General features: G+C 33.5%; 1 protein-coding gene across 2 annotated transcripts in view; it reads left to right on the top strand.

The window, feature by feature from the left end:
* LOC124540425 overlaps positions 1–19,231 on the top strand; it is a 93,444-nt gene that overhangs the window by 50,961 nt on the left and 23,252 nt on the right. For both annotated transcript variants that reach the window (XM_047117975.1, XM_047117974.1), the window contains exons 2-3: positions 14,445–14,562; positions 16,600–16,730. In XM_047117975.1, coding sequence (XP_046973931.1) covers positions 14,445–14,562; positions 16,600–16,730 — 249 coding nt within the window. The remainder of the gene's footprint in view (positions 1–14,444; positions 14,563–16,599; positions 16,731–19,231) is intronic.

Below are 19,231 nucleotides of genomic sequence, written 5' to 3'. Positions count from 1 at the left end.
TTGTTTCTAACTTGACTTAAATGCAAGCTGTAAAGTTGGGTATACATATGGCAAACTTCCATTTAATACTGCTGCTCAGAGACCTTTTAAGAGTTCTTAGAATATGCTATTTCGGACTTATTTACCCAAACTGTCCTAATGCTGGATGAGAATGTAGCATAATATCATTCATGGTAAATAAAATTACACGATTTTTTCTCGTTTATTTTACATGTCAATTTAAATACATGTAGTATTTATTATGTGTTCCGTGAAAAATATTAATTATAAAAATAATAATAACAGTTAATTATTGATCTAATTAAAAAAACAAATAAAGAAAAATTTTTGTTCTCCTGTCCCTTTAAGATAGTTTTGGAACATGTTCCACCACGCTGTTGGAATTAACGTGTGGGTTGGTAGAATACACATGTGGCAGAAATTCTATAAAATTAGACACATGCAGGTTTCCTAGCGAACAAATCAACCACATGAATCTTCAATGGTGCCTGCCTGGGTTTGAACCCGCAATCATCGGTTAATATGTACGCTCTAAGCATTGGGCCATCTTCCCTCGAACTAATCCATATAAGGCTTGAACGCCAAAGGTAGCATAAAAAATTGTGAATATTTCCTAATGAAGTCATTAATATAGCTTCAAATTCCTTTATCGTCGGTAAAGGTCGTTGAATATCTTGGAAATTCCAGTCGGAATACCTGCGATGTATGATAAACTTTCTTGACTTAGTGTTTAATGTCTGCTAACTTTACCCCGTGTAGTCCAAAACTTGAACAGTTGATAATTTCTCTTACTTTTAATGAAGGTAATTTGATGATGTTTTTAATGATAGTTTTCTTTTAAAATTTGAATAAAAACAAGTATTATACATTTTATGAAGGAATACAATATTATATTTAAAACGATTCTATAAGTACAAAAGGTCGTATGTTAAATTTAAGTTTGAGTAAAACATTTAAGATTTACAAACATTAATTAACACAGTAACTTAGTGACTTAGTGATTTTCAATAAAAAAATATCTTTGTTAGATATAGGCTGAGTATGAGGACAGCTTATCACTATTTTTTCCATTACCCAGCACAAATTTCAATCGGGGTTTCTCGCCTAGCAATCTACAATCTAAAATTAATATATTAAAAAAGCTTCGTAGTATAATATTTTTTTAAGAGTCTTTTAAATAAAATATTAAAAAAATATAAAAGTCATGACTCCATTTCCATTCACGGAGTGAATTGGTGTCGAGAGAATTCACTAGCGAATATTCCCTGTTGAATCGCAATTCTGACTATCAAGGCCAGTGCAAATAAATGTTTAAGAAGTTTCAACTCAGTCTTAATGCCTCCCGGGAGGATTGGTTCATCTTTATATGGGTTACTTGGTTTGTTCTTTTTATTATCCAATAGCCATCCTCAGCCATCGTTGTAGTTATAAGGTAGTCCTCTGTACACCTTATTTCTCACTGGAAATACGCATTACGCACTTGTACGCACCCCAATGCTAAGTGGGAAGCATGTACGACACGCCGGTGTCCAGGACGCCAAGTATACCACGCCACGAGATTTCGCATGCTACCGTGCCCTCCCCTCTACCCCGACATATCATACAAAAACATACATTTAATGAACCGGAGTTATTAATTGGAGAGGTTTAATTAGGTTTGGCTGGAATTTTAACACAGATTGTTTAAGATGTAAATAATCAAACAGACTTGGAGCTTTACTGTCGTGAATAGAATAGAATTATAAGTGTTCCGCATTCAAATTTTTATGAAGAACTTCTATACGTCCGAGGCCGAGTGAAATTTTTGTATCAAAATTATTTTGTGTTTATTGACAAAAATTTATCCGCGAAACTACACCGAATAAAGCAACCCTAAGATCCACACAGCTAATTCAAAACCACGATATATTTTCTTTTAGGAGACTTTGATGTTCATTACTCGTTATTTATTTCCACCTAGTTTAACCTACTTTAAGCAATACGTAGTGGACTACAGAGCTAATTAATTTCAACGGTGTTACATAACCCGCGTTCGGTGAACCCCACTTGATGGAGAATGAGGTGTCAAGATACACGACACGCTAACCTAGAGTGCATTCGCCTAGACACAGACCTAAACAGATATAGAACAGACATAAGTAAATAAAAAGCTATTTACTTAAATCTTTGAAGGTAATCTAATTTGTTTTGCTATTAAAAGGAACACTTGGAATGAGAGAGGCTTTAGTGCTTTCGATAAGGGTATTCAGAGTTCATTGAACCGAGTTCAAAGACATTAAATACTCTGCTACTTTTATAGGTCGATCATTGACTTTCCTTCTAAGCCAATGTTTGGTATAAAATACACTTCATAGTAATATTACAAGATCCTCCTCACGACTCCTTTGTATCTTTATAAATGTTTCCCATATTTTTTTTATTTTTTTTTTGTTTCGTGTTTTTTTAAATAATAACAGTGTACCAATTTAATTGAGGATTTACTAATATTCCTATTTAACCTTCTTGTAAGGTTATTACTTGTGTTAGGAGGGGGGACGATAATAGCCCAAGAGGTCGAGTCGGTCCAGCGATTTTTTACACATATAGACGGCTCGGCCCGTAAACCATTGCATTAGAAACATATTTTTTTTTTTTTGGTAATTCTCATATATCCTTATAGATTCTTATCTACATATTTCGGCATCTTGAAGTCAACTTTTATTGTAATCTGTAATGTCATTCAATCGAACTAATACACAGACAAGCAGTTATCAGTCATCAGTTATTCTATTTCGTCATATAACAGTTCTCAGTCAATACTGAGAACTGTTATATGACGGTAGAATAACTGTGGTCCGGTTTGAAGGGTGAGTGAGCCAGTGTAACTACAGGCACAAGGGACATAACATCTTCGTTCCTAAGGTTGGTGGCACATTGACGATGTAAGGAATAGTTAGTATTTCTTACTTCTTGTCTATGGGTGATGGTGAACACATACCATCAGGTAGACCATATGCTCATCCGCCAACCTATACCATAAAAAAAGAATAAAAGTAAAATGTAACTTTAATGTTCTAAGTGAAAGATCATACACAACAGTCAGCCTCTAAAGCTGGTGTTACAATGCTAATGAAAATATCAAGAAAATGATATTTTTTGCAGAAAATATTTCAGATCAAGACTCTCAAGATCTAGATCTACATTTCTAGAAGTGCAATAGATCACAAAATTGTGCTGTAAATATTCCGCTCATTTCCAATATATGATCAAAGGCAACTGAGGAGTTATGTCACTTGTGCTTTTAGCACCCTGTCTTACACAGACATAAATAGAAATACGACAATTCTATCGCTAGTACGACACCATTTGGATGTACCATCCGCAAAACTCGGAAAATTGATCTCATTCGAATTCATAAATATTTATTTATATATGAAAACATTATCTTTAAGCAAACGCAATAATTTTCAAAACGATACAACGAAATACATTTGCCAGTGACGATTACATTTTAAATTTGTCGTATTATACAAAATCCTTCACCAAAACCCATATAGACGTACACGATAAAGGTCAAGACTCTAATAATGGCGTTAATGTAGTGGGGAACACTATAAAGGCTCTGAAAAACAATCCCAATCCACCCTCATAAACTACAAGGGCGAGCTGACTACAGCTAAAAAACAAATGACGGAGCTGCGTCTAATGACGACATCTTTATTTACACGCTATACACGTTCTTTATTATTTTACGACGACCCAAGTAAAGCTCTGCCTTTCTAGGTGTATAATGCAAATTAGTTTAAAAGTAGGCTACGTGGCTGTCGCATTGCAGCGTTGATAATACTCGTAAGATATAATATTTCAGATTTAATCTGACAGCATAACAAAATGGTCATTAAATTTCTGGGTCTTTGGTTTATTCTGAGTTCATTGTGTTAGGTTGTTTCGTTTTAAGTGTCGCTTAAAGCGCTTTATCGTACCGCTTCAATGCTTTATTCAAGTAGGCATAAGATTAAATTGAATGTAAACTAGAACATATTATCAATTTTACCGAGAAAAACTAATAATACACTCTATAATACCCATCCAATGTTGTCATTGGTTAAGGTTAAGTAAATAATAACAATGTAGTCTTTGTTATATTTATTTATATGAACTTCTAATAAATACAAATGTACCCTATATATAAATTAATATATATATACTCGCTAGGACTTGGCTTACGACGATTAAGATTAAGTAAATACTGCTACAAGAAAAGAGTATTTAATATAATACAAAAATTCCAATATCAGAATTTGTACTTTATTTAAAACTACTTAACACTTTACTCCAAAAGTTTTATAATAAAATTATTTAGCAGCTGAATATAGGTATTCTAATATTCTTGTAACCAGTCTATGGCATAATTTATACAGTAACTATTTTTAATTCTTATTTGTTTGCTAGCGACCTGCCCAGCAAAGCTAATTCTAAATATACTACAGAATGTCTTTATATACAACGTTCACAACTTTTTTTAGTCAATTCATATTAATACTGAGATGCTGAATTTGAACCCAAACAATTCAAACTCAGGCAAACACCACTATAAGCACATATAGTGCTTTTTTTATTGCATTGGAACAGCGTGGTGGAATATGCTCCAAACCCTCTTCGCAATAGGAGAGGAGGCCTTAGCCCAGTAGTGGGAGTTTCACAGGCTGTTACTTTACTTTACTTTCAGTACCATAATGATCTTTATTTAATGCACAATGTATTTAAAATACTTAATTGGATAATAATTAATCCCGTATTGCTTAAAATCTCTTCATGAATGAGCAACGCTCTATTTTTTTACTTTCTTAATTCTTAAAAATGTCAAAGACTCAACTGGTCTACATTATTTCCGAGAAACGTGAGAATTAACACAATGTAAGACTTCGCTGATAATGAGAACATTTCTGACTTACTTGTTAACTGTCAAAATATTGAAATTTACGAAAATATTCCATATTTGAAAAATCGTTTAAGATTAATCGTGGCAAAGCAATGTATATCGATGCCCGTCCTGTCTCAGGCGTCCAATAAGGCCAGTCCGTTTTGTAACATTTTTCTCTCTTCGCTATCTAGAGATGGGCGGAACAAGCATTAACGACCCGCGCTCACGAAAATACCCGAAGATGTCTCTTATCTCGGAGTATAAATTTTAATTAAATCTTACTGAATAATTTAAACGAGTTCCTTGTAACATAAAACAAAAAGTATTTACAACGCTGTCAAGCAAAGAAACCTTGTTTCCACTTTTTGGAGTAAGAAAAATAAAAAATGGAACACTTTCTCTTCTAACGGTTGTTTATCAAAAACAAAACAAAAATAGAAGTAGTAAAAAAACTGTGCTTTATGTTGAGACGAGTGACACTTCCTTTATCTCGATGGAAATTTCACCTAGACGCGTTTTCTCGCATGAAAACGAGTATCTGGAAATCATTGAAGTGTCGTGAGCCTTTTGAAAATATATTACCCACTCCCCATATTGTTGGATTGCAAATTGACCAGCCTTCCTCAGTACTGGGCCGTTTTAGGTCATAGGTGCGCATATCACAAATAGCTTCTCCACGATCTTCTTTGGTGAAAGGATTAATCAGAGGCTCACGCAACTGCTCTACGATCTGAAGTGGGGTTGGATCGCCTCTACTTGATTAGACAATGCCGGCTTGCTGTTATACCCTAGGAGCAAATCAGGGCTTGATCGACGAAAGTTCTGAATCGCAAACACTGTTCCAACTCTGACGAAGACACCTCAAATGAACAATCTTAACGATGACACATAATTGACTAAGGTCTTCCCGTCTTCAAAGTAAGTCTGTAAGGTCTTACCTGGTGATCTAATGGTCTAATGGTCTTGCTTTCTGGTTCTGGTTAAAAACCTCGAAACCAAATAAAGAGCCCCCAGCAAAGAGAACTTATACCAGAATATGTAAAGAAGGTGTAATATTTATAAATTAATATTTTCACTTCGCAGTTTCACTCTTTTAAGACTCACGATGTTTCAAGCGTGAATTGCGTGGTATTATAATTGGCATTTATAACTAATTTAATGCCAGGCTTCTCCTGTGGTTCAATTCTCCCTCGCAATAATTATGTTTAAAAGACATTTGAATTGTTTTGGAACAGTCCACACTGAGTATAATTAGGCTTCATTTAATGTACAGTACCTATCTTTTAATTTCTTTGTTTATTATTTTGTCCATTAAAAAGAGAACTGTAGACTTTCTTGGTGTTCCTTACGTATGGCCGTCTTGGTAGGTAACCTTTCATCAGATACCCTTCTGCTAAACAGCAATATTCCATATTATAGCTCCTAAGTTGGTGCATTGGTGATGTAAGGAAAGGTTAATATTTTATAGCGTCAAATGGTGGTGAAAACTTAAGAGCCGAAATGGCCCAGTAGTTAAAACGTGTGCATCTTAAGCCATGATTACGGTTTCAAACCCAGGCAAGCACAACTTTAAGAAAATTCTGCTTTATGTGAATCAACCAACACTCATGGTAGCAGCCTGGTGGAATATGTATTCCTTCTCCTCAAAGGAAGAGGTTACCTTAGTCCAGATATTTACAGGTTGAACACTTACCAATTTTCCATGTCCTATTCTTTAAAAAAGCAATACATAAAAGAACAAATTCTAATGATAAATGAAAAGAAAACTATAAAATTATTCATAAGCAAAGTCTTCAAGATAACTTTGTTATACTTCTGAACATTATTAGGGATAAACTAATTATCTCGAATCAGTGATTACAAGCCGATTCGGAAAATTAGTATTCATTGTTCGAATCAAATTTATTCTTCAATTAATAGCAATATAAATGAAATCTCTGTCTGTAATTTGTATCTTATTTTGTAAATATTTTGAAATTCAATGCAAAGTAACCTTAGGCAAAGGTTAAAAGGGATTTTTTCATGGGGTATATTAATTAGGTTTTGATTCAAAATTTCGATTTTGTAATTGTTTTAAGTGTATATTAGGTACAGGTCTATTGCAAAAAAGTTACAAAACGTGTTCATAATTAGAAAATTATTTCAAATATGGCGGAAAAATCTTCGAAAATTTAGACGAGACTAGGAATCGGACTTCTTAAGATTCCAAATGGTTCTATCGCATTATATTATGTCTTAAAAATTATAAATTTGAAAGTCATATCTATCTGACGGTTTGTTTGTCATTTTTAAGGGCAAACCGATTAATCTAAATAATTTCTTAACAAATTTTCGTCACAAACTATATTCTGAGAGAAAAAAGTCATGAGTTCAACTATCTTATAAAAACAGTGACATAACTTCACCCCTGGAATTGTTATAAAGTGTTTTAAGACTCAGGTTTTCTCACTTACGCCGAGTCCACAGAAAATGTACGAGAAAAGATAGGATAATATTAAAACTAATTAAAAACAGACCGTCTCTTTGTTACTGGCGACAAGAGTCATTATTCGCCGGGGAATTAGTAATCAGCGGGGAAATGGTGCTAGCATTCTTGCCACCCTACCAAGCTATATTTTATTTTAATGGTCGTCACACACACATATATGTACATATGTATATACGTTTGCATGTATAGGGATAAACCAAAATAGGTTCTATATATATTTTTTTTTATTTTCTGATTTCAATTAATAGTTTAAAAGTTCAACAATTTTATATTTGGAATGATAGTCTAATATTCTAAATATCTAGTATACTCAATCAATAACACCTTAATGCATTATACTGTACTTATGCTGATACCAATTATAGTAGACGTAATTGTTTTTTTTTTTTATATGGCAACTGGTACTGGTAGTACCCCGGTAGCTAAATCAAAAACACAATCTATGATATACTTATTGATACGAAACATTATTTCATCAATCTATATTAAAATTATAAATGTGAAAGTAACTCTGTCTGTCTGTTGCTCTTTCACGACCAAACCGCTGAACCGAATCTGATGAAATTTGGTATGAAGCAAACTTGAAATCTAAGAAAGGACATAGGCTACTTACTTTGCTTGACACATGACAACCGGCACCCTAAAACACGAGTGAAGCCACGGGCGCCTACTAGTGATAAATATTTTGATTACAACGTCAACGCAGTTGTTATATGCTTCTCAAAATTCGATTTATGATATATTTATTATCTCCTATAAAATTTATCAGCATTGCAAAAATACCGATTTATTTTTCAACTCCGTAAACCGATACATCAAACAAACACGCGTAACCTAGTTACGATGTTTCCACATCCCTTTTACCGTTTTATAAAACGCTTAAAGATTTATTTATTCGTTTACAAATGGCAATTTCACGAAAGCGGGTTATCAGTGCAGTGTGCCAGAACGCGCGCGTCATATTAATTAACTAGCCGGATGTACGACACAGGGCGACGATATTTGTATTAGTTCTTTTTTTAAATATTTGATTTTCTTTTTTTTTATTTTTTAAAAATTGAATATTTCTTGATTGACAGTATTGACAGATTGTAATTAACAAATTTTAAAGGATGACAAAAATTTCGTTGGATTTGAATGTACAATAATTATAGATTGTAAATGATTATTCATTTAAATTATAAAAATATAAGCATAAATTTATTTATTTATTTCAAAATCAAAATATACTTTATTCAAGTAGGCTTTTACAAGCACTTTTGGATCGTCATTTAACAACTATTTACGTGAAGCTACCACCGGTTCGGAAAGTAGGTTCTACCGAGAAGAACCGACAAGAAAGTCAGTAGTTACTCTTTTTCGCCATTTAAAAATACAGTTATATTAGTTCATTACAATTATATATTTTATTTGAACTTCAAGGTAATTACATTATTATATTCTATCAATTGAAATATGAACAGAAATAAATAAAAAAAAAATACAATTAAACAGTTTACTTGCCAGTACCCGAGTGTATACAAAGAAGGTCTATTAAAAAAGTTTTCAAATGACGAGCGCTATAAAATTGAAAAAGCGTTCTTGCGAACAGTGCACGACTCCAGTGAATATTTTACGCGCCACATTAGCGTTCACGGCGACCGTGTGTTTCACATCAACAATAGGTTTTATTAGCTATTTACTGCTTTATAAACAAGTCGACTCTGACGAGATAAGGAAGCCTAAAACTTGGAGCACCAACTATATCCTCAGTGCTCTTTGGTCAGTTTGTCTAAATCTTCAAATGTTGGTAGCCAATCTGTTTTTGGATTGGTCTATTTGCTAAAATTTATAACACTTTTCTTTATTAACAAACCGATGCTCGCTGTCAGTCGCTGCTGATTTTTGCAAATAAAGTATTTACGAATGCAATACAAGTATATATTAACTTTAAAATTATTAAGATTATTTTAAAGCAATAAATTTTAACTGATGAATATTTCACTTAATTACGTGATTCAAATTACCGGTACCTCGTTTTATATAAAGCCATTTATCCCGAGGTTCAGATTTTAAAGTCCGAGTTAGCTACCAAAGATTATTATATTTATTATTGACGACCTCCGTGGTCGAGTGGTGTGTACACCGGTTTTCATGGGTACGCCACTCTGAGGGTTCGATTCCCGGCCGAGTCGATGTAGATTACCATTAGTTTTCTATGTTGTCTTGGGTCTGGGTGTTTGTGATACCGTCGTTACTTCTGATTTCCATAACACATGTGCTTCATACATTGGGATCAGAGTAATGTATGTGATGTTGTCTCATATTTATATTTATTTACAAAAATATATTATAGGAATTACTGTTTTTCTGAAAAAAACTGAGTCTGTAAGTTGGAAGTGTATACTTCCGTGACTCGGAAAGCTGTTCAATCAATCAGCCCATTTCCGTCCACTGCTGGACATAGGCCTCTCCAATTGCACGCCACTGAGATCGTTCTTGGGCTACTCGCATCCAGCTCCTGCCTGGAAAGCCGTTGGGCCCATCTAACTCTTTCCAATCTTCGGCTAGATAAGCCGAAGTCTGTCTGTCTGTCGCTCTTTCACTACCAAACCGCTGCACCGAATTTGATGAAATTTGGTAAGAAGTTAATTTAAACATCAAGTATAGAGGCTTTTTTCAGCTAACTTATGGAAACTAAACCCCTAAAGTACGAGTAGTAAATGAGAAAAACGTGGACTATTTATTGATGACGATCTTCAGACAGGATAAATGTAAATACTTATTGATATACTATTAAATTGAAATGGTAGAAAAAGTGCCTACTGAGGTTCTTGACGATTCATGGCAACATGGAGACTGGAAAAGGCTTTTATGAGGCTACTTAAATAGAGAATGTTTATGTGATATTTATTTTTCTAAAGCATTATTTGCATCTTTAACGTGTTTTTATACTATAAAATAAATAATAATCCACTTAATAAAATAGTTTGGGTTACTTGGTTTCATTATTACTTTCAATGAAATGCAATTTGAGCAACTTATCGCATTTGTCCGAAACGATTTGGAGTGTAAAGTTTCTCTAACGTCAAACAACTCAAAAGTTCAATTTGCAAAGTTTGTTTTCTAAACTCGAGGAAAACATCTCTATGTGTTCCCAATAAATCGGTAAAGTTTTTGCTATCTCTACTTATAGTTTGATTTATAACTATTAGTAGAGATAGCAAAAACTTAATTCTCTGTCAAAAAAAACGATTAAATTTAAAAAACATCTTTCATGAAAAATTCTGATTAATATGCTTACATTATTTTATATATTATTAAACTTGTAATAGTGCAATGATTTACGGGCCGTTTAAGTTAAGTAATTAGTTAGTTAAGTAATTCCTTTATTAATTTTGGTCATTGCTGTTAATAAAAAAATACATATATCAATTATAAATATTACTGTGTAAATATTTGTATGTATGTTTATTGCTGAGTTGCCTACTCAGATTGCGTATAATTTCAGATAGGTTTATCTGGAAGAGTATTTATTATTTATTATTATATATTATATATATATATATTATTTAGTCCGCGTTCTGATCAATAGATCAGCTAATAATATTTCTGTATATTATATTATGTGTTATACAATAAAGTTTATTAACAACTCATTCATAGTTAGGTTACTTACGTTTATTTGTTACTTTTGAAACGATTCTTCAAAGAATTCCTAACATTCATCTTGAATAAAGTTTAGCTAAACTACAATAGAGCAGAATCCCTGTCCTAAACACAATAGTCCATTGTCTAGGCGACGGATTTTAAAAAGCTGCTTGACTTACTTTTTGTATTATTTGTAACGAAAAACGTACAAACAAAAATAGTACATGCCGTTTGTGTATAAAGTAGAGTAAAGTAACAGCCTGTAAATTTTCCACTGCTGGGCTAAGGCCTTCTCTTCCATTAAGGAGAGGGTTTTGGAACATATTCCACCACGCTGTTCCAACGCGGGTTGGTGGAATGCACATTTGGCAGAATTTCGAAGAAATTAGACACATGCAGGTTTCCTCGATGTTTTCCTTCACCGTCGAGCACGAAATGAATTATAAACACAAATTAAGCTTATATATATAGTGGTCCTTGCCTGGATTTGAATCCGCAATCATCGGTTAATATGCACGAGTTCTAACCACTGGGCCATCTCAGCTTTGTGTTTATTAGAGTTAGAATATCACTCACAGTTACTCATATGATATTTATCTATTTTTTACCATTCGAACGGAGGTGTATATAGTTTGACACTTAAGAAAGTTCATCTAGAGAACGAGTGCAAATCATCATCCCATAGTATAAAGCAAAGTCGCTTATTACTTTCTGTCTCTATGTATGCTTAGATCTTTAATATTACGCAACGGATTTAGATGCAGTTTTTTTTAATAGATAGAATGATTCGAGAGGAAGTTTTACGTAATACATAGACAATAAAATAAAGAAACGCTGACAATTTAAGAAGTCTCTAAAGTGATGTTGTAAATAAAAAAATACTGTAGTATATTTTCGTATCAGTATTACACCCGTGCCAGGACGGATCGCCAGTGGATATATAAAATATGCATCAAAAATACATTTAAATAATAAAAAAACATTACATACACAACGACACGTTTATCTACATAATCCTACTACTATTATAAAGGCGAAAGTTTGTATGTATGGATGTTTGTTACTCTTTCACGTAAAAACTACTGAATGGATTTGAATGAAACTTTACCACAATATAGCTTATACATCAGAATAACACATAGGCTACAATTTTTGAGGTTTCTAATGTGAGGTCGTAAAAAACACATTTTTTGCGCTTACATTGCAAACGCTGACTGAATCCTACAAGATAGATCAAAACAATGTACTACAGTATTGTACAACTTAAAAAGGTCTACAAAAAAGTCCGTGATGGTATATGTTTATCTATTAGGAATAACCCACAATAACCATTTTTTATCCTTTACTTTGTACGAGAAATAATGGCTTATTTACGAAGCGATTTTAAGCGATTACTAGACTAGACGGGACGAACCTGAAGTTCACGCGAACGAAGTCGCGGGCAAAAGCTAGTATTTAATATAAAACATTCATAGTTTACGTTCATGCTGCAAAAGACAACACATGTCATGTCAAAAGTGAAAATCAATGATTTTTTATTATAGAATTTTGAGTCTCATTTTTCCTACGTATCTCGAAACAATGCATTTGATACTTTAATAGCAATGAATTAAGGTTGAATAGGCTATTTGACTGGTTTTTAAAATCCATTATATATTATTAAGTAGAGGTTAAGGAACCCAGTAAAAGTAGATTTTTTTATTTCTAGTACGTATTTGCCGAAAAATATCATATTAAAAATTCCATATTTAAATAACGCGCGAAAACGCTACTTGGACAATATGGCGCTGCAATGGGGTCGGTGACGTCACTTTGCTGTATTTTAATCTGTGGTACATATAGTAGAAAAGCAAGGTTTACAAGAAAGTGAGTTCATCCTAAGCCCGGCCAATCAGGAGCGTTTTGTGTCACGTGACAAACGTTTGAATAAATTAAGTATTATTTTCAAGTTTCGTTAGTAAATAACCATTTTTAAACTCATAATATACACTGATTACACTAATTCACAATTAATTTTTCGCATTGTCAAATAGCCTATTTCAACCAATAGGCGACCACTAACTATTATAGAAGTGACTGTTTAGTTTATTTCCAGTTCTAACAGTTGAATCAACTTTCAGAACCGGTGGCAGATTAGTCTAACTGACATATGATAAAGTTCTTGTTAGAAAACTACCCACGTACTTGATAAAAGTTAATAATCGCAGATAGCCCGACATATAACCGAATACTGCAACTAATAATTATTGAAATATGGAAACCAATTCATAAATATGGAACAAAATATACTATAATAATACTTTAGTACAAAATATCACAGCATATAAATAATTTCAACTCACTATTTATTCAATTCAATTTTTGATATTGATTATTTAATTTAGATATATTTATCAAATAATTTAAAGAAGAATTTCGAAGCACTAAAATATGGCAGAGTTTCACCCGACAAAATGAAGGTTACCTCACAAAGTTATTCACCGTACAAGATGAATTAGAAACAGAAGAATAATAAGAACGGTTCATATCCAAATTTGAAGCTTTTAGAGCAGTTAAAATACAAATGATTTACAAAAACAAATTTGTAAGTACAACAACAACTTGTAAATTTCCCAGCAGTGTGAGCAGTGGCTAAGGCCTCCTCTCCCTTTGAGGAGAAGGTTTGGAACATATTCCACCACGCTGTTCCATGCGGGTTGGTGGAATACACATGTGACAAAATTTCTATGAAATTAGACACATGCAGGTTTCCTCACGATGCTTTCCTTCACCGCCGAGGACGAGATGAATGATAACAAACACAAATTAACCACTGGGCCGTCTCGGTTCGTCGTTCGGTCGTTATTTTTTCACATATGATTTATCTTTCGACAAATTACAAAATTGCGCGAATTATCAGATCATTCATTCAAATAGGAAGCCCATTTATAAATCTTCAATTAGATTCCATTCAAGTCTTACCTTTAAATATTTTCGGTTCGCTACGTAAGTAATTAACTCGACGGGCTCGAAGGTTCAAATAACAAATCGGAACGCAAGAATGATTACGTTCTTCTTACTGAACTTGTCTCCTGTCAATGGACTCTCAGTATCAGCTTGAAGTCAGAATTAGGTGGAGCCCTCCTTGGAAACCCCTGCCACCAATATGATAGTCCACTTTTGTCTGCACACGCATTTATTCATAAATATAAACGACTAATAGTTGCCCGCGGCTTCGCTCGCTCTTTAGAGGATTGGTGTCATGTGTTAGGCAATAGAAGTAGTCCATGTCCTTTCTTGGAGTTCAAGTTTACTTTATACCAAATTTCATGAAATTCGGTTCATTGTTTTGGTTGTGAAAGAGCGACGAACAGAGTTACTTTCACAATTATAATATTAATGTAAATTATTATTAAAATAAAAAAATAATTTCATTTGTTTCAGCTGCACTCGGAATACCGCAGCACTTACAGATGGCACGAGTACAAGGAACAGCAGCAGCAACAGGGGGTGGTCAAGCAACCGGCTCCCACCCCGCCTACAGTACTGCCCATCACCAGGGGTATGAACAACATTACCATATTATTACTTATCTTACTACATTATGTACTTGCTTCATTGCATTATCTATTATATTCTACCACCAAGCAGCAATACTTAGGATTATATTGACGTATGAGTAAGCCAGTGTAACTATAGGCACATAAGACAAAGTCACTATGGGACTCATTTTCCAAAAATTCCAGCGAAGATCTGCTGAAATATAAAACGCCAAATGTTTTAAAATTGAATGTAAATAGGCACGTGCAACTGTGAGCCATGGATGCTGTTAAATGAAATTAAAAAGAAAAAGAAAAAAACAAGAGGAACAACGGAAATGAAATTTTAGTTCCCAAAATTGGAGGCGCATTTTCGATATAGGAACTGGTCAATATTTTATCTGTATCAATGTCTACTTGTGTTCTAATCATTTACCGTCAGGCAAATGGGCATGTGAGCACATATGTCTGTTTGCTCTACCTATTATCTAAAAAAAATTGTCAAACAGTCAGTGTAAAAATCGTAGTCAAGAAATAGTACCAAAAAATATGTCAAATTTTCATAATGAAATATAAACCTAAAAATATCATTTCATCAAACATATTATCATCTTCATCATATCTTCCATAGACTATATAAATATTAGATATAATTTGAAGAGATGGCAGACGGTCCACAGACTATACTCACAAAGTTATTATCTACGTTATCAAAGTTGACATTTCTCAAGGATTTCTCTCGTCCCTGCAAATATACGTCTAGTTTAACGACTCCAAATATAGGGTTATTTATGGAATCTTATATTAAATTAATCGTGCTAAAGACGTCATCAATCTCGATTGAGACGCGCTGACGTCACAAGTATCTCGATGCTCCATAAATCTTGAAATCGTGTATAAATAATTGCATGGAATCAGAAAATTGTATATTCTTGGATAATTTGGAGATTACGATTATTGATATATTTTCATCTTTACAGATATTTCCGATTTATGTTAACAGGCATTTTATTGCCAAGCACCATCTCAATTTAAGTTTAAGGATTAATTAATATTATTTTTATCCATATATCCATAAGCAGTACGAATGTCTGCAAAGATATCCTAGATACCAACCGGACATCCGGAATGTGGATTAGGATGTTTTGTCTTCTTGGTATTCTGGATTCCATGTGTAGTCTGGATGGTATTCGCCCGTTCATTTAATATATATGTACCATGGATTGCCATTTTCAGAATATAGTCCAAAAACTGTATATACTTTAAAGCGAGAATAAAAATCCCATTCATTGCCTGTTAAAAAACTTTCATCAAATACAAAATCTGCCTACATCTTCACTCACGAGTACTAAGTGTGGGCGTTTTAGAACTATACTGTGTTGTAATGTAATCGTTTAAGAGATGAAATATTACTCTCTTATGCAGTTATTCTCGTAATTGTGTCTCATTTACAGAGATTCAATTAAGGTTACCAGGTCGCTGTATATTGGAACTATTATCTCGTAGAAGTAGCAACATTTCATTCGTAATACAGTGTAACATATATCCGCTACTAACATTACGCCCTCATAAATAATGATATATATTTCCACTGACTATCTCGTCGGTATCATGGTTAGCTCATAGCAGATCTCCAGGTTTAAACCCGTGATCGAGTATAGAGGGAATAAATAGTTTTTGGTTTTCGGTCACAATTATCAGCATAGGGAAAGGTAGAAAGTTTGGAAATTGGCAACGTACAATCGAGTGTCTTATAAAGAACTGAATTGTTGCCGTTCGTGTTTATTTCCCGATCCTTCAGATTGTGAGAGCGAGAGGATAGATAGTGCTTCTGTGTTTGCACACACATTTAAGCACTATTATATCTCAGGTAACTATTGTCCATGGGTATTAGCAGCCATACCCAAGTCAGTCAAATCGACTTATATGCGGTAACTACAGACTCATGGATCTTCTTATTTTGACTAGTAAGTGTTGCTATTAGTATTTAAATAAAGGAATTTGAGGGTTGCATTTACAAGTAACTTACTTTTACTTACTAACTTGATCACTTATTTCAGGAGCAATAGAGCCAGCACTGCCTCGCCGCAAGAAGTACCCTGGCGTCGCTTATAAGACGAATGAACTCTTCGACCCCGCACCCGTCGATGACATCCGCCCTCAACAGGCTTCCGCCTTCGACCGCGCCCGGGTAAGACAAACTATACATATATCTTTTATCTCTTTCACTAGACGTAGCCGTTACAGATCGTTACGCTAAGGACTTACATACATAAATAAATTTCCATACATTCATTGCAAAGTACAATAGAAACTATATTTCGCCTAAAATAGACCTGTTCTGAGGAAGAAGACGTTTTTTTGTAATGCCAAACTAAAAAATCCTATCTTCTTTTTTACTTAAAGTATATCTTTCTTTACTAGGAAGTCATTATATATAACAAAATCTACCATAAAATAAAGCATGCCTAGGAAAGATTTTTAGGATATACTCAGTAAGTAGGTAAAGGCGAAATACCACTCACTGATTAATCCCGAAATCTCAGAAACTGAAAGGTAACCTACCTATAAGGATATATTTCCTTATAAGGAGTAGACATCCGCAAAAAACTAAGGAGGTAAAACGAAGTTGGAAGTTTGTGATTTATAATATTATAAATTAATATACTAATAAATATATAACTGCGCTTTGAATTTTCACCCACTTGAAAATTGGGCCATGTCTGTCCAAAGCACGTCTCATAGCTTATGTCTGAGCGGCTCCTAGTGTGTTTTTACTGCAGAAAATACGAATAACATAGATAAGATGTAATTATTGAGCACCGCACAGTTTCACCATTTAAAAAAAAATAGGGAATTATATATCTTTGCGTATTAAATTCCTATTTTTTGATGCAATATTTTAATGATGCAGGAAAATAACAGGTCACAAAATGTAATTTGTTTTGTAATATCATATGTGGATCATCAAAAGTGAATTACATGATTAAATACTCATAACAATATAGCCCTTTTTTCAGACAGTATTTAAACTACAGTACTTTTATTCCACATCTAACACTTTCACTTATATACTACCTTCCTTATATATTATAGCTTAATGCAGCGACAACTCTGACTACATGCCCCTTTATAACCTACACCCCAGAACCCTCCTCCAACTACTTCCATTCCTCTCGACTCTTTGCACCTCTTATCCATGTGCCTCTTACAACTCTTATATTGTCCACCCATCTTCTTAATCGATACCTCTTTTCCTTTTATTGTGAACCAGTAAACCCGTTCATTATTTTGACCATATTACCTTTGATTTAATTGTACGTCTTGTCAATTTTAACTTTCTATTAAAAAAACTGTCGTGTTAAATATTTTATAATTAGCAGAGCCAAATACGCTTGGGGTGCTTCCCTTTAAGTAACTTTCTCGGAAATATTAGCCCTTACACGAAGTAATTTGCATTTATCATTCAAGTACCTTGGAGTACACTCAAAAGTTATGCACGAAGATTTTTGATACCAACTTTATTTAATGTTATTATTACAGTATTGACTGTATAAAAATAATTCATATTTACTTATTGTATAGTCAGGAACTATTTTAACAATAAATATAACATATATTAAAGTTTTAATTGACAATTAAGTTTAAATATTTAAGAAATATCTTCTCGAAAATTAAATCTCCTGTGAGAATTTCCACGACACAGCTCGCAGCTCAGAATTGATCTATAGTCTTTATTTGTCAGTTCATAGAATTTTTCTCATTTTATTTTTGTAATCGGATTGCCGCTCGTTCAAAATCGAAAATAATCGTCCAGAAAATATATACAAAAAACTCAATTTAGCGGCGCGCCAAAAGTCGTTAATTTTGCATGGCTAAATAATAAAAAAATATATAACATTCAACACGTAGAACATGTTATAATCGTCCTGTGTATGTTTTATGATAAATACTTTGAAAGATGTTTAAATGAAAGAAGAAAACGGACCAAAGAACCGGTAAATACCGGAAAAAACTGCCAAAATTGTTGTTAAATCTTGTATATTACAATATCAAAAATTAACTTTAAATGGTATTATATAAAACCGTTTCTGATTTCTGCCAGGTCACTAAACGATAAAAAAACTTTACACATTATTATGAATTCAAAATAGTTACTGTATGCATGCTGCAAGCTGCATTTCCCCGTTGAATCGCAATTCTGATCCTCTGGGCAAATAATGAATCATACCTCCTGTCACCAGTGGAGGCAATGAAGCGAGGCGTCATACTTTTAATGAAGATAAAACATAGTATCAAGAATTCTCTTTTGGGTTTGACTAAAGAGAGATAAGGCTTATTTCCTTATGAATATTATTTGTATGTAACATAAAGTAAAAAGTAAGTAAAGTAACAGCCTGTAAATTTCCCACTGCTGGGCTAATGGCTGCTCTTCCGTTAAGGAGAGGGCCTGGAACATATTCCGCCACGCTGTTCCAATGCGGGTTGGTGGAATGCACATGTGGCAGAATATCAATGAAATTAGTCACATGGAGATGTCCCAGTGGTTAGAACACGTGCATCTCTCCTTAATGGAAGAAGAGGCCTTAGCCTAGCAGTGGGAAATTTACAGGCTGTTACTGTACTTTTTTATTCAAAAGGTGATGATATAAATGGCATTACTTTGGCAATACCTGAGTTATTAATCTTCTA

The sequence above is a fragment of the Vanessa cardui genome, chromosome 25 (assembly GCF_905220365.1).
Source record: "Vanessa cardui chromosome 25, ilVanCard2.1, whole genome shotgun sequence".
Lineage (NCBI taxonomy): Eukaryota > Metazoa > Arthropoda > Insecta > Lepidoptera > Nymphalidae > Vanessa > Vanessa cardui.
Note: the sequence above shows the minus strand (reverse complement) of the source record. Positions and strands in the feature narration are given on the sequence as shown.